This window comes from Mycteria americana, chromosome 26 (genome assembly GCF_035582795.1).
Source record: "Mycteria americana isolate JAX WOST 10 ecotype Jacksonville Zoo and Gardens chromosome 26, USCA_MyAme_1.0, whole genome shotgun sequence".
NCBI classification, from domain to species: domain Eukaryota; kingdom Metazoa; phylum Chordata; class Aves; order Ciconiiformes; family Ciconiidae; genus Mycteria; species Mycteria americana.
The window spans coordinates 1,852,536-1,867,550 of NC_134390.1; the positions used below are offsets into that span (position 1 = coordinate 1,852,536).

General features: G+C 47.3%; 1 protein-coding gene across 3 annotated transcripts in view; it reads left to right on the top strand.

The window, feature by feature from the left end:
* Positions 1-10,605, top strand: part of SCN8A (sodium voltage-gated channel alpha subunit 8) — a 57,807-nt gene extending 47,202 nt beyond the window's left edge. For all 3 annotated transcript variants that reach the window (XM_075525636.1, XM_075525634.1, XM_075525635.1), the window contains 6 exons: positions 2,600-2,884; positions 4,111-4,164; positions 5,128-5,265; positions 5,979-6,083; positions 6,893-7,163; positions 8,096-10,605. In XM_075525636.1, the coding sequence (XP_075381751.1) occupies positions 2,600-2,884; positions 4,111-4,164; positions 5,128-5,265; positions 5,979-6,083; positions 6,893-7,163; positions 8,096-9,243 (2,001 nt within the window). In that variant the 3' untranslated portion in view covers positions 9,244-10,605. The remainder of the gene's footprint in view (positions 1-2,599; positions 2,885-4,110; positions 4,165-5,127; positions 5,266-5,978; positions 6,084-6,892; positions 7,164-8,095) is intronic.
* The last annotated feature ends 4,410 nt before the right edge of the window (positions 10,606-15,015 follow it).

A 15,015-nucleotide genomic window follows, 5' to 3' on the forward strand; every position in this document is an offset into this window, starting at 1 on the left:
CAAATTGGTAGACAGCACCACTGTCTTGGGGATTTGAAATTATTGCAGTGTCTCGTTACTTTGCCACTAATATTCTGTATTTTGGTGCTTTTTTTCCATTTGGGATTGAAATAGTCTTATAAGAACATGCAAAAAAATTGTATGTTTCTGTTAAAGGGGATGTTGTATTAATGGGTTCCCAGTTGCTCTTAGACCAGTAATGCAGGTCTCATGCTAAATCCCAGTTGGCTCACAATTAGAGATATTACAAGAGATAAAATTACGTATTTTAAAAAAAAAGGGAAGGGAGTAGCAGCCGCAGTTTTACTTCAGGGTCTGACTGGAGCAATTCCACCCGGATCCTTCTGATCTCCTTTGAATTTGCTGTAGCGTAACTGAGCACAAAATACAGGGCGAGAGAGGCAATGAGCTGATCGGGAATCCTCCAATTCCAGAGGAAGTGATAGAAATAAATGATGCCGTAACAAATCCAAAGAGGGTTGTTTCTTCCCTAATACGTTATCCTGCTGTTATTTCTTTGTGTCAGTGAGCTTAATTCTAAACTTTATTCTAGAATACAGGCACAAAGGATGAAAACTTTTCCGTTGACACAAAGCCAGAGCTTTTGCTGGGCTGGGTACAGGTCCCACCTAAGAGTACGGTCACAAAGGAAAAGACCTAGCACTAAACCTGTAGATGTTAAAAGCTGTTTTTAAGCCGTGCTGGAGAGAAGCTGTGATTTCCAATGCACAGTCAGGAAATTCTCATGCTTAAAGTGGGGGATTTTCGCCACAGCAAAATTGGTAGGGAGTTACGACGGCAGCCCTGTTAGTTACCTAAACCCAATTATTTCTCCTTTGTTTTGACTTGAAGACAAGTGTTGCTGCCCCACACAACCAGAACAATTCTTTTGAGCCAGAGGATAGAGATTTGAAATGCCTTTGCAAAGGAAACATAAAATGTAGTTCTTTGCTTTTCTCTACTCCATAGTAATCTGCATTTTCAAGAGCTTGCTCTGCTCTTAAATTATTCAGGAAGTTTGACAGTAATGCTATGAAACGTGCATGCGTTTTTGTCAGTCTGCACACAAAAGCCATGTTCCTTCTCTCAGATCTTTTTGAATGCTGTATAAATTTAACGGACTGTAAGTGGCCGTATTTCAGGAGGATATGACACTTTTTTCGCTTCCCGTGACGAACTGGACTAAAGCAGCGTATTGATACCTGAAGGATCTTAAACCAAGAAGGCGTGCTGCTGTTGTGTCGGTGTTCAGCAGCAGAGCGTCCTGTTTGGATGAAGGGAGAATGAAAGCAAAGGCATTCTGTCCGGAGCCTGTCCGGGGGGCCTGACTCTGACCTGTGTCTTTATACCTCACTGGGTATACAGTGCTGAATTCATGCCGTCATTTAACAGTCGTCGTAAGGCTGCTCACTGTCTAGATCCCTGTTGTCTTCAATTTTCCTTCATGCCCGCTCCGGCGGAGGGCAGGTGCTTGCTGCAGAGCTTATCGTGCGTGCGGTGGTTGCGTCCGGCAGACGGACGTGGTGGGAGGAGAGGGGACGCTTGGTGGTGGCCAGGACCAGTCGTGGCTCAGGCGCTGCTACTTGAGGACTCCCGAATCACCCTGTAATTGAGTAGTCTTTCAAAACTAAGGCGGAGGGGTAAAACCAGTTTAGATTCTGTTCGTCTATTAAAGGAATCTAAATTAGGAGATCATAATAAAAGATTTAATATCCCGCTGACCTAACTCTATTAAAAGCCCGATAGCTTACGTTTTGTCACGTGTTGGCCAGGGATGCTTAGGGACATGGTGCTCCCAAACTGTGAAAGGCTAAAATTAGGAGACGGTGGAAGATACGAGCTCTGACAAAACCCATTATCGCTTCCCGCTGTGTTTGCTGCAGTTTGGAGGAAGGAACATGGCTTTTCTGTCTTCTTGAGCCTGCATAGCTGCATGCTCAGCTGTCTGCCTGAGACAACATGACTGGCCTTGCTTAGTCACAAATATGATCTTGATGTTTACAGCGACTCACTGCTTAGTCTTAACAGAGCAATGCCGGGCTTGGTCCTGTCCCCACCGAAGTCAGTGCCACGCAGTTTGCTGGTGACCCCGGTGGGAGCAGGAGGCAGGCTTTGAAGTGATAACAGCCTTGTTTGAAAGCGGGGAATGGCCGTAAGGGCCACTGGCTGATAAGACCCATCAAATCCGTGAGCAAAAGTGTCCTCAAACTTGGCTCTGAGACAATTTTAGCTAGGAGCCTGTTTGTTACTAAGAAGCGAGTCTGAGCCTCACTCAGTAATGCCCCCTTCTCCCTTTCGGCAACTAAAATTATTTAAAATAATTGTTGTTTAACTAAAGAAGTAACAATCCAAAATCAAACCCAGTAAATCTAACAACCTGGCCTGTTTTATTTTAAAAACAGAGCTTCAGTAGGTGGCTTTTAAGCAGAACTTTTCACCGCTTGGAATAAGTTCACTGCCAACTTCTGCGTGGAGTAGACGCCACAGATCTGTCAGTGGCCTTACCTCCTATTCCCCCCCCAAAAACAGCTGTATTGATGCTTGCTGTTTCCTGCCTTGTGTTTTATACTGAAACTTTTTCCCACCCCTTCCAACACAGGTGGTTGTCAACGCCTTGGTTGGCGCTATCCCTTCCATTATGAATGTGTTGTTGGTCTGCCTTATCTTCTGGCTGATTTTCAGCATTATGGGGGTTAACCTGTTTGCCGGGAAATATCATTACTGCTTTAATGAAACAGCTGAGAAGCGCTTTGAAATAGATATTGTTAACAACAAGACAGACTGCGAAGCGCTGATGCCACCCAACTCCACTGAGATTCGATGGAAGAATGTGAAAATTAACTTTGACAACGTTGGGGCAGGATATCTGGCTCTTCTGCAAGTTGTAAGTTTTGCTTTCACCATCTCCCTAGCAGTGGTAAATATAAGCTGCTTCTGATGTGTTTTGACTGCTTCCCTCTCTCCGTGAAATACAGCATCCCATTAATCCCACTTGGGTTTGGGTCTGGAATAAAATTGCCATTTTATCTTTCATCCCTTTGCCTCGTATGGGTCTCCCAGCACAGCAAGTGTCCCCAGCTCTGCTCTTCAAAGAGTCTGCCAACCTTCCACGAGACAACAGTAAACCTGTTCAGATTCATTTATCCTAGAATCATAGAACAGTTTGGGTTGGAAGGGACCTTCAGAGGTCATCCAGTCCAACCCCCCTGCAATGAGCAGGGACATGCCCAGCGAGATCAGGCTGCCCAGAGCCCCGTCCAGCCTGACCTGGAATGTGCCCAGGGATGGGGCATCTACCACCTCTCTGGGCAACCTGGGCCAGCGTTTCACCACCCTCATTGTAATTTCTTCCTTATATCTAGTCTCAATCTCCCCTCTTTTACTTTAAAACCATTACCCCTTGTCTTATCGCCACAGGCCCTCCTAAAAAGTCTGTCCCCATCTGTCTTATAAGCCCCCTGAAAGGCCGCTATAAGGTCTCCCTGGAGCCTTCTCTTCTCCAGGCTGAACAACCCCACCTCTCCCAGCCTGTCCTCGTAGCAGAGGTGCTCCAGCCCTCGGATCATTTTCGTGGCCTCCTCTGGACCCGCTCCCACAGGTCCACGTCCTTCCTGTGCTGAGGACCCCAGGGCTGGACGCAGTACGGCAGGGGGGTCTCACCAGAGCGGAGTCAAGGGGCAGAATCCCCTCCCTCGACCTGCTGGCCACGCTGCGGGTGAGGCAGCCCAGGAGACACTTGGCCTTCTGGGCTGCGAGCGCACATTGCCGGCTCATGTCCAGCTTTTCATCCACCAGTAGCCCAAGTCCTTCTCGGCAGGGCTGCTCCCAATCCCTTCATCCCCAGCCTGTATTGATACCAGGGGTTGCCCCGACCCAGGTGCAGGACCTTGCGCTTGGCCTTGTTGAACCTCACGAGGTTCACGTGGGCCCACTTCTTGAGCTTGATTCATTTCATTTAGGTTAAATGAAAAGAGAAATATTTAAGTAGTATTAAAGTTCAGTATACAGGGCGATCAAGAGTGCCAGGGAGTCCTTGACGTAGCTGGCACAAATCTGGCTTGTTCTTTTACTTTGGGTGAATTCTAAGCGAACATGTGTTTTCTTTGCTAGGCTACTTTCAAGGGCTGGATGGACATCATGTATGCAGCAGTAGATTCCAGAAAGGTAAAGTGCATGACCACAAACTCGCCTCCCACTATTCACTCTGCTATTTTGCTTTGGTAAAATCAAGAGTAAAAATTGTAGAACTACGCTTATGTTATGTCTTTAACGCCGTGATTGTCTCGTTTGCTCTGTTAGTGTGAGAAGTTAAAAGATGCTCAAGAAAATCCCCAAAAGGGCAGGGTTCTTCTGGTTGCTTTAGGGGCAGGGAAACTCCCGCTGGAGTAGAAATACAGTGAAGAACGGAATACAATAAAGTTACATATTTCACCATCAGAATAAATGATGGGGAGGAATTAGCCAGAAGGTTGCATGGGAGCCCAGGTGTCGGTTTGAATCCAGTTTTGAATTTATGTCTGGATTGGAGCTCTTTCTTCAGGCGCTTTTCTTGTTCTTGCATGCTGGAATCATGCAAATACCATTACTTCCTTTTTGCTTTCCACTTTTTTTTTTCCTTCTCTTCTCTTGGTTTTGTATGAAAAGATATTTAAATGGATTTTCTTGTCCTACACTGAACGCGGGGTTGGAAACAAGTGGTGTGACTATGGACAGTGTAAAAAATGTTCTTCTCTTTTTGATCAGCTGATGGTCTTACATGCCCCTCTTCAAAAGAAAGAATGACGTCTTCACTTTGACAGTGCTTGTCATTAAAATGATGGTTTCCTTTGTGATTTGCAAATTACTATGTATTTTATGGGCACTGACCTCGTTTACAGTGAAACTGTAGCATATTATATTTCTGAAAATTAGATCACCTTCCTCCTGGTGTATACATATAATATACATGCATATACTTTTGCTTTACTTCAAACAGTGTGAGGACACGGTTTTCCATATATAACTACAGCTTTATAAAGCATGACTGCCTTACGTGGGAATGCCTGGAAACATGACCAGTCTCATTTGGACTATATTTGTATGACGTCTTTGAAATGTCATTTATTTCTCTTCTCCTCTCCCATTCAGCAAGAAGAGCAACCCAAGTATGAGGACAACATTTACATGTACATCTATTTTGTTATCTTCATTATCTTTGGCTCCTTTTTCACCCTGAACTTGTTCATTGGTGTCATCATTGACAACTTCAATCAACAAAAGAAAAAGATAAGTGATCTGTATTTGCTGATTAGTCAGGGGAGCTGAGACCTGTTAGAGGAATGTTGAGTCTTCAGGCCGATGGGTTTGGTTTGTGGGTTTGGTTTTTTGTTTTTTTTTTTTTTTTTTTCAAAATAAAGGCCAGGGACCTTCAGTCTGGGGCACAAGCCTTCCCTCTTAGAGCTGCGGGCCGCAGAACCGCTGTGACTCTCAGTGCATCACTCCCTACCCAGCCCCACTGAGACTGGCAGCCCAAAGCTTTATGTAAAACCAGATGAGACATTTTCCCTAGACTACGTTTTCATGCATTTCTGGGGTTTTTTGCCTTGACTAAAATACACAGACTGGGAGTAAGATGTCTTCCTTGCCCCTCCCTCCCTCTCTCATATACTGCTTTTCTTCCCTGTAAGTCAAGCTGAGGATTTGCGTGTCTGCAGTGCCTGCTGCGTGGCCCGACACCTCTGCTACCTGCTTATCTCAAACGAGAGAGAGGGGATGGGGAAGGGTGTAGTGCAAGAAGACAGGTTATTCCTAGGAAAAACCCTCAGTTTTCTTTAAAGGCAAATCAGTACGCCTTGGGTATTAGTGTAAGTTATTTCTGTCTAAAATAGCTGCCACCAACTTCCCATATGGCAGGTATCCTCATGACTTAGCTAGGATGTTATTCCTTTCCCTTCTGGTGTATGAGCTGATTGTAACCAGTTTTCCTTTTGCCCCTTTACTTTGGAGGTCAAGATATTTTCATGACGGAAGAACAAAAGAAGTACTATAATGCTATGAAAAAACTGGGCTCAAAGAAGCCTCAAAAACCTATTCCCCGACCTCTGGTGAGTATGTTATAAAGGGAACTGAAGGAAGAAACCTGAGGAGTAGGCTTTCAAAGGAGCTTCGGCTCCAAAAGCATCCTTTGTTCTAACTCATGCCGGACTCCACATCACCATGTGCTTGTCATTGTAATTCAGGTATCATCTGAGAAAGGTTAAAATGCTACCGCTGTGGTTGATGTTAATCAGTTGGCTCACTTGAATCAACCAAACCTTGTGAAAACCCTGTCTGGCTGCGAGGCTGTAGATGGAGAGTAGGAGGCCTCCTGGCATGAGTGAGCGGGATCTTGGACAATTAGACAGCCTCGTGGGTTGCGTTGATCGAGCCCTAAGCGCACCTCCCCGCTTTCTGAGAGGCTTTGCATGCGATACTGGGTGAGTCCCTTAGCTACTGCTGTGGATAAGGCATCCTGCTGTTCTGCCTGCTGCTGGAACTCGACCGCTGCAAGGATGCGAGAGGGGTTGTTGCAGTCTAGTTCAAGGGCCCTGCGGTCAGAGTCACCACTGCGGGGCAGACCTGGCTGCTTTCTCCAGTTGTGAATGGAAGTGCATCACCCTGCCTTTGGTCTCAGCAAAGAGGAAGATACGCTGCTAATAGGGTCGTGGTAGCATGCTTGCGGTATAAATAACGGCATTTTCCTACCTTTCGCATACCTATTGAATCGTGGCTAGAGTTTGCCTTGAAAGCTTCACAAGATACTGATAAAACTCTGTCCTCGTGCCTGTTTCCACCGGGAGCGAAATAATTTGTTGACTAATGGTAGATTTTTGTTCAGACCTGTCTGGTTCATTGTCTCTCTCCTGTTGCACAGAACCGCATTCAAGGAGCTGTCTTTGACTTTGTTACTCAGCAAGCATTCGATATAGTCATCATGATGCTCATTTGCCTCAACATGGTGACCATGATGGTGGAGACAGACACACAGAGCAAGCAGATGGAGGACATCCTTTACTGGATCAACCTGGTGTTTGTCATCTTCTTCACCTGTGAGTGTGTGCTGAAGATGTTCGCCTTGCGGCACTATTATTTCACCATCGGGTGGAACATTTTTGACTTCGTGGTTGTGATTCTGTCCATCGTGGGTAAGTGCGACACCAATTAGATAGAGGTCTGTGAGTGCTAGGCTGTCGTGGTGTTTGCCGAGTAGAACACATTCTTGTCTTTGAAGGTGATCTATAGGTACCAGGACTTCTAGGTTCTCTTTTTAGCCTTGCGAAGAGACCGTGGCAGAATTTGGCAGCTCGAAGTCCTGACTAATGTGCCCTCCTCCCTCTGTTCTGGCATTCATTTCCAGTCGTATGGAGTAAAACACTTGACAATTACTCTCCCTGTCTTTAAAAACAGAAATTTTACTCACCTCATCAGAATGTTATAATGCTTACTAACCACTGAAAATAGCATTGCAGTGCTTCCTACATCAGCATGTGATTTGCACTCTTGTTTTCAGTTTGGCTGAATGTTGAATCAACCAGTTTCCTCCAACAGGGTTTTGGTTTCTAGCGGCTAATCTGTAAAATATGCGTAACCTCAGAAATACAAGAGGGTCACTCAGAAAGCTTGGCTGGCTGCAGCTCTGCCCAGGCATACTGACAAAACACCGACATTTAGAGACCGTCCTGCAGTATAAAACTCAGATCCAGGTTTGTCTGCTGCTAGAAATAAGATCTGTCTTAGATATTTTTAGCGTCTTCAAAATAGAGTCCGTAGCCTGACTCCCATGGCGGAGTTAGGCACCAAGAGCTAGACACCTCCAGGAAACAACTCATCCGTCCTTATCCAGGTGAACGAATCGCTCTGTAGCTGTACCTCTCTCCCTCTCCATTTCGGAGAACTACTTTGGGAGCCAGAGCAGCTAGCTCAGACTTAGCTGCCGGAAGGTGAGGCCTCTTAATCGCAGGCCCCCTTTGAAAGTCTGACCAAGGTGTTCTGTGTTCCCGGTCCCTTGACTACGTTCGGAAGAAGCAGCAGGCTGCACGTCTCCATCGTCACACTTGTCCCTTCTCTTCTTCTTTAGGAATGTTCCTGGCTGAAATCATTGAGAAGTATTTTGTGTCGCCCACTCTCTTCCGAGTCATCCGACTGGCTCGCATTGGACGTATCCTGCGTTTGATCAAAGGAGCCAAAGGAATCCGCACCTTGCTTTTTGCCTTAATGATGTCCTTGCCTGCCTTGTTCAACATTGGCCTCTTGCTGTTCTTGGTCATGTTCATCTTCTCCATCTTTGGCATGTCAAACTTTGCCTACGTCAAGCATGAGGCTGGCATAGATGATATGTTCAACTTTGAGACCTTTGGCAACAGCATGATCTGCTTGTTCCAGATCACCACATCAGCTGGTTGGGATGGCCTGCTGCTGCCAATCCTAAACCGGCCTCCAGACTGCGACCTAGACAAGGAGCACCCTGGGAGTGGTTTTAAGGGGGATTGTGGGAACCCTTCAGTAGGGATATTTTTCTTTGTGAGTTACATCATCATCTCCTTCCTGATCGTGGTCAACATGTACATTGCCATCATCCTGGAGAACTTCAGCGTGGCGACGGAGGAGAGTGCAGATCCACTAAGTGAGGACGACTTTGAGACCTTCTACGAGATCTGGGAGAAATTTGACCCCGATGCCACACAGTTCATAGAGTACAGCAAGCTCGCAGACTTTGCTGATGCTTTGGAACATCCTCTCCGCGTCCCAAAACCCAACACCATTGAACTCATTGCCATGGACCTGCCTATGGTAAGTGGAGACAGGATCCACTGTTTAGACATCCTGTTTGCCTTCACCAAACGTGTCCTGGGGGACAGTGGAGAGCTGGATATACTGAGACAACAGATGGAGGAAAGATTCGTGGCATCCAACCCTTCCAAAGTGTCTTATGAGCCTATCACAACTACGCTCCGGCGTAAGCAGGAAGAAGTTTCAGCGGTGGTTATCCAGAGGGCTTACAGGGCTCGTTTAGCAAGACGGGGCTTTATTAGCCGAAGGCCTGTCTCCACAAAGCTGGAAAACGGAGGAACAAACAGGGAGAAAAAAGAAGGCACCCCCTCTACGGCGTCTCTCCCATCATATGACAGTGTTACCAAACCTGAGAAGGAGAAGCAGCAACGGGCGGAGGAAGGAAGACGAGAAAGGGCGAAAAGACAAAAAGACGTCAGGGAATCCAAGTGTTGAGACAAACTAATAGAATTGTACAAATTAAAATATTTGCAAGTGAAAAGATTGTTTACAAACTTCATGAAATATATCAATACAGAACAGCTGTGGAGACACTTACTGAAGATCTTATACCAAACATAGTCTGCTTACTGTGTGACAGCGTTGCATCTAAAGCAGTGACCTACCACCTCTTTAAAGGACCCTTGTAAACAAACATTTAAACACAAAAAAGGAAAAAAAATGGATTTTCTGTTGTTTGGGCAGGTGGATACTGCATGTTCCACATCAGTCAATGCAACTTAGGACAAGCAAGCAAAATAAAACACACACACACACACAGAAACAAAACCCGCTGCTGGGATTCATGTATTTTCCAAAGCAGCCAAAAATGGATTTTATTTTCCCATTTTGTTGATTATTATTGAAAGAAAACCCAGAAGTCACAATGTTAAAGGGTTTGTTCATGCAAAACTAGATTTGCATTTAGTTAAGCAGCAAAAAAAAAGGGGGAAAAAAAAAAAGAAAAAAAGAAAAAAGTTAAAACAAGTAAAACAAAAAAAAAAAAAGGAAAAAAGAAACAAACCACCCATTTAGCCCATGCCATTTAATTGTCATAGTTTATTTGATATTTATTATCTGCATTCGACTTTCTACATGGGCTTTACTCGGTTTGGGAGATGGGGTAATCGGGTACCTTCAGCCTGGAGACGGCTCAGGCTGATTCCCCCCAACAAAAAGTGCTCGTTCAATGCATAGAAACGATTTGCATGATGGCATGCCGTGACCAGGAACCATGCATGAGGAACCATTAAACCACAAGACACTCAATAATCTGTCCACAGCAGTGTGTTAAGCCATAAATTCGAGGCACTCCACTGACTACCGTACACTGTATTTGGAGATAAACTTTAACAAGAATCGTGCCCTTCACCGGTACTTCCCAGTTCCTAGCGATCTCTCATAGACCCGCCAGTAGGAATAAAAAAAAAAAACAAAACAAAAAAACCACAAAAAACCCAACACGAACCAAAAGAAACAAGCAGGTGAAATAATTGTGTGTGTACGTTTAACAACTTGTCTTTTTTTTTCCATACAGCCATCTTTTTGCACACTGAAATATAACAAAACTAAATGCTGCTCTGGACCTCATCCAAGGGGAGGTGATAAAAACTGAGAATGGCTTGTTATACTATGTCACTGTCGAACCAAAACCTAGGGCTCCGATACCGGTCAGTAAGTTCATCTGTATCCTGCAATATTTATCATTAATATTAATTATTATTCAGCCTCCATCCTGCAGCGTTAGACACTTTTTTTTTTTTTGTAGAGATAAATGCGAAAAAAAGGAGCATGTTATCTCTGCTGGTAGAAACCTGGGGAGCTGGGGGCCGGGGAGGGGACTCGCAGCGTCCGCTCGTCCCGTGGCCGCGGGGGTTCCCGCTGCGGGCGGGCTGCTGAGGCACGGGTGGCTTTCTGAGACCCTGAACCCTCCCTCCCCTGGTACCGGTTTTTGCAGCTCTGCACTTCGCCGCTGCATGGGTTTTCTCGCTTCTGTAGCCACGAGGGTTTTTAACAAGACGCAGCGCAGGGCCAGCCGCGTCCCGGGGTGCAGGGTGGAGAGCCGGCTGTCGGGTGCCTTCACGTTCTTCCCATTTTTTACGCTTTCATAGACTGGCGACTAAAACGGCCCCACAGGTTGGGTAGGAATCAGAGCTACCTCTTGCCTAGTCTTCTCGCTGCAGCAGTAAATAATGCCACAGAAACATCACGAGCCAAGTCCAAACCTTTCTTTTTCTCAATGACCAGACTCAGACATCCCCAGATCCTGTTTCGTGGTGTCCTCACGACTAAGCCAGCTCTCGGCCACCGCTCTGGCTGAGATGTTTTTCTTCAGGGCCAGCGTGGGTCTTCTTACAGGGTAGGACAGCAGCGCCGCAGCACGGGTGCTTTTCCGCCGGCAGCTGGACGGAGAAGCGAGGGGTCGGTGCCACCGCTCGCCTCGACCGGGAGGCGCTGAGGTTAAGCGTGGGCGTTTGAATGCGGACCAAATTAAGGGTACCCATAATAGCGGGGGGGAAAAAAAAAACAAAACCCAAGACAACAGAACTTGATGGCAGGATGAATCTCGGTTTGCGTAATCTCACAACCCAGAAAATTACAGGAGTCACTTAAAAAAAAACAAAACCAAGCAGGAAGCCATCCAGCAGCCACCGGTGCCGAGTCCGGCGTCCTCGAGGCGCAGCCTAGCCATCGCCATGTCAGTGGAGCAGCTCCGCTGCACCCAGGAACACAGCAAGGAACCTTTTCTATCCTGTCAGCTCTTGCCCCAGTTGCTCCTAGGATATGATGTATAATAACAGAGAAAAAAATACATATGTACAGGCTACATTGTAAACAGCACAAAAAAAAAAAGAAAAAATAGCTGAAAAGTGTGGTTGAACTTTTTAAGAGAATATTATAAATACTGTAATATATAATTTTATTTTATCGGCATGCCTTTTTGTAAATACAAAGAACTACAAAAATAATAGAATGGCTTCTGGCTTATGCCATTGTCCATGTTTATTTTTATTTTTTTAATATTTTTCTGTTTTCCTTAGACTTTAGATAGCCAGTAAACGTCCCCTAAAGAAAAAAAAAAAAAAAAGACAAACAAAACCCTACCCCCCCAAACTAGATTTTAAAAAAAGCTTTATTGCAAGTGATCTTTGCAACAGCAAAAGTATATATTTTTTGGGTTCCAATGTGCAATAAGTTGACCACTTCTATGCAAGATTTGGCTAAACTTCATAATTGTTCTTAAGCTGGGCTATTGACTCGTAGGTGAAGCTTGGTACGTTTAGCATTCGTGCTGGCACTTTCATTAAGCTCCTCAATTCCTCTAAAAGAAAAAGTCCCTTCAGACTATGTATATAGATTTATTTTTTTAACATGAGATCTGTAGTAAATGCGAGAGGCCGGGGGTGGGGTCAGTCGGCATTGCTGAGAAGAGCGGGCGTGGATGGTTTCTCACCTGTTCCTTGGCTGGAGTCGGCCCTTCTGCTCAGAGACAAGTTTTAGGGGGGTTTGGTTGGTTTGGTCTCTCGCTTTCCTCCCCGGGGCTGATATTTCCGTCGGCCGCAGCTCACGGGTGCTGAAAGCAGCGGGTCCGCGTTTCTGTACGTCTTCACTGGGTGAAGCCAAGGACAGAGAGGAAACTGTGGTCAAAGAGCATCGGGGACGTTCGTGTCGTACGCAAATCTCCAAATTCAAACGTGTGCACGGGATTTATATTCCGGATTCAGGGTTGTGGGAGTAAAGCAAGGGTGGTGGTGTCAACTGAAAAGACGTAGCCACAAATCAAGACTACAACAAGTAGCTCTCTTCCCTCCCCCACTTATTAAATCCTCCCTTTTGGGTTAATTTGTGACTGTGTTCTTCAAAGAGCAGAGGGGAAGGGCGATACAGAAATACCAATTCAAGCTGCTTTATTCACTTTTCCTGTTCACCTTTTTTTAAAATATAGAAGCCAATGTTGAACAAAACAAATTACAATAAAACCATGATGTTACATAGAGGCCACACCCGAGTTTGAATTATTTAATTTTCCGCCGCAAAAAAAAATTAAAAAAAAAAATGTTAAAGCTGTAAAAGATCAATAGTGAAGATTAGTGTATTAGAAATTGCATGGTGGCTCATAATGATCTTACCCAACATGATTAACAATTACGTTACTATAAGCCAAAAGAAAATAAAATAAATGTTACCCTTTTCACTGTACAAGGTAAGGTTGTCTTGGTGTCCCAATTATTTGACTGGTTGCATTCTCCTTCCCCCCATCTCCTCCACGCTCCCTTCGGGGCTGTTTTAGTCTGCTTTTATGGAAGTCACGCAGCAGAGAGCAGAGCGAGTTGCAGTAGAGGCTGCTGGAAGGGACTTCGGTGCGTTACTCGGTGTCGGGGCTCCGCGGGTGCCCGGCGGCCACGGCTCGGCCTCGCTCTCCGTCCTGACCTGCCCGCGCTGGGTCCGCGGGGACCGACGCTGCCGGGGGCCGGCGTCTGCGCAGGGCTCCTGTCCCTGGGGCAGGTAGGTGCCCTTCGGCAGGTCGAGCTGGAGCCGCAGCAGCGTGACCCGGACGCGTCCCTTGCTCCACGCGCAGGGGACGGCTCTGCTGCCGCTGCCCGCGTTGGACCCGCTCTGGCAAGGGAGGACTTCACTCCGCAGCGCTTAACCCTGCAACCCCTATCGCTTGCGCTGAAAGTCACTTAAAACGACGAGCCAAAGCAGACCTAGAGCCGCCAGCGAGCCCTGCCCCGTGCGACGGCAGGGCAGGGCGGGAGCCGGCAGCTCCCGCGCGTGGACGGTGCTGGGGGACCTCCTGCTGCGACCCTCGCTTGGGCACGGCACCGCAAGACCGCGACTTCGCGTCCCTGCGCTCGGCTTGCCTTCTGCAGAATCCGCGCGTGTCCAGCGGGCTCCCACGTGCAGCGACAAGGACCGGTCAGCGGGGACCCTCCCCCTGCTTGGGGCACAAGCCCACGTGCTCCCAAAGCAGGGGGTCCCGCTGCTCAGTGTTGCTGAAGGGCCCTAAATTGGGGCTGCAGCCGGACGCCCGCACCCCACCGTCACCCCCCACCGTCAGCCCATCGCCCTGTCCAGCTTCTCCCGCTTTCGACCCAAAGGGCTGAGCAGGGCACGAGCTCCAGGCGTGGCCTCTGCCCCGTTGCGGGGCAGGATTTAACCTGAAGTTGTTGCGAGTCAAATGGCCAAAATATCACCTTGAAATTCTTTCTCCTATTAGAGTTTTGGTCCAATTTCTTCAACAAACCTGAATTTTGCTGCTCGGTTGAGGCCAGCTCGCTTAGCAAACCACTGGCACTGCAAGACATGGAGCGTGGCTGTGCTGTCCTGCACCTCGCCAGGTCAATGTGTCACACAAAGCCGACAACGCTGGTTTGATTTTTTAAAAAAAAAACAAGTAAAGTTTAACAAAAATCATTTCCCCTTTGCCAGTTTGCTGCATGTTGTAATTTGAGAGACGCGTGTGTGCACGAGGGTGTCTGCTACAGTAAAAGCGCAGCCTGGTGCTCGGCGCAGGGCACGGGGAAGGAGGACTCGCGCCCGCCTCCTGTCCCTGTTCTGCCCATCTGTAAATTGGGCGTCTCATTCCCTACCTCACAGGGGTGTTGTGAGGCTTAATTAGCGACCGAGCGTAATGCATCGAGAATCTCAGGCGCCGAGGTGCGTGCAGCCGGAGCTGGGCACCGGGGCACGGGGGGGGGTGACAAAAAGGCTGCTCCAAACATCCTGACCGGCACGGCTCCAGCCGCCCACCCTCCCGCGGGGGCCAGGGCCGACTTTCCGCTTTGCGTAACCTCTTCACGACACTGGTTTCTCTTTTCCCCGTGCGGTACTTGCTCCCCACTTTTGCTCCTAGGTTTTCTTCTCTGTTCTGTTTTACACGAAGGAAGGAGGGGGATGAAGCTGGCCGGGGGAGGGAGGGAGGAGGAACGTGCTAAAACAGCGGGCTGGGAGTTTGATGGCTGAACTTTGAGTTCCTTTGTACTGTACATCTTTTTACTTCGGCATTTGCAGTAAAGAGGTACGTCCATCTTGTTTTAACAACTTCTCCTGGCTGCCCTGTCATTCTGTTACCTTTGCGCAGCAGCAACCACCCTCCCTCCATCCCCAAAAGTCCCTCCATCCCCAAAAGTCCCTCCATCCCCAAAGGTCCGCCGTCCTCGGCTCAGACGGGTCATCGCTTCTGGAGCAGAAACCGACAGCGGAGGCAGGACTCCTGCGGGGGCT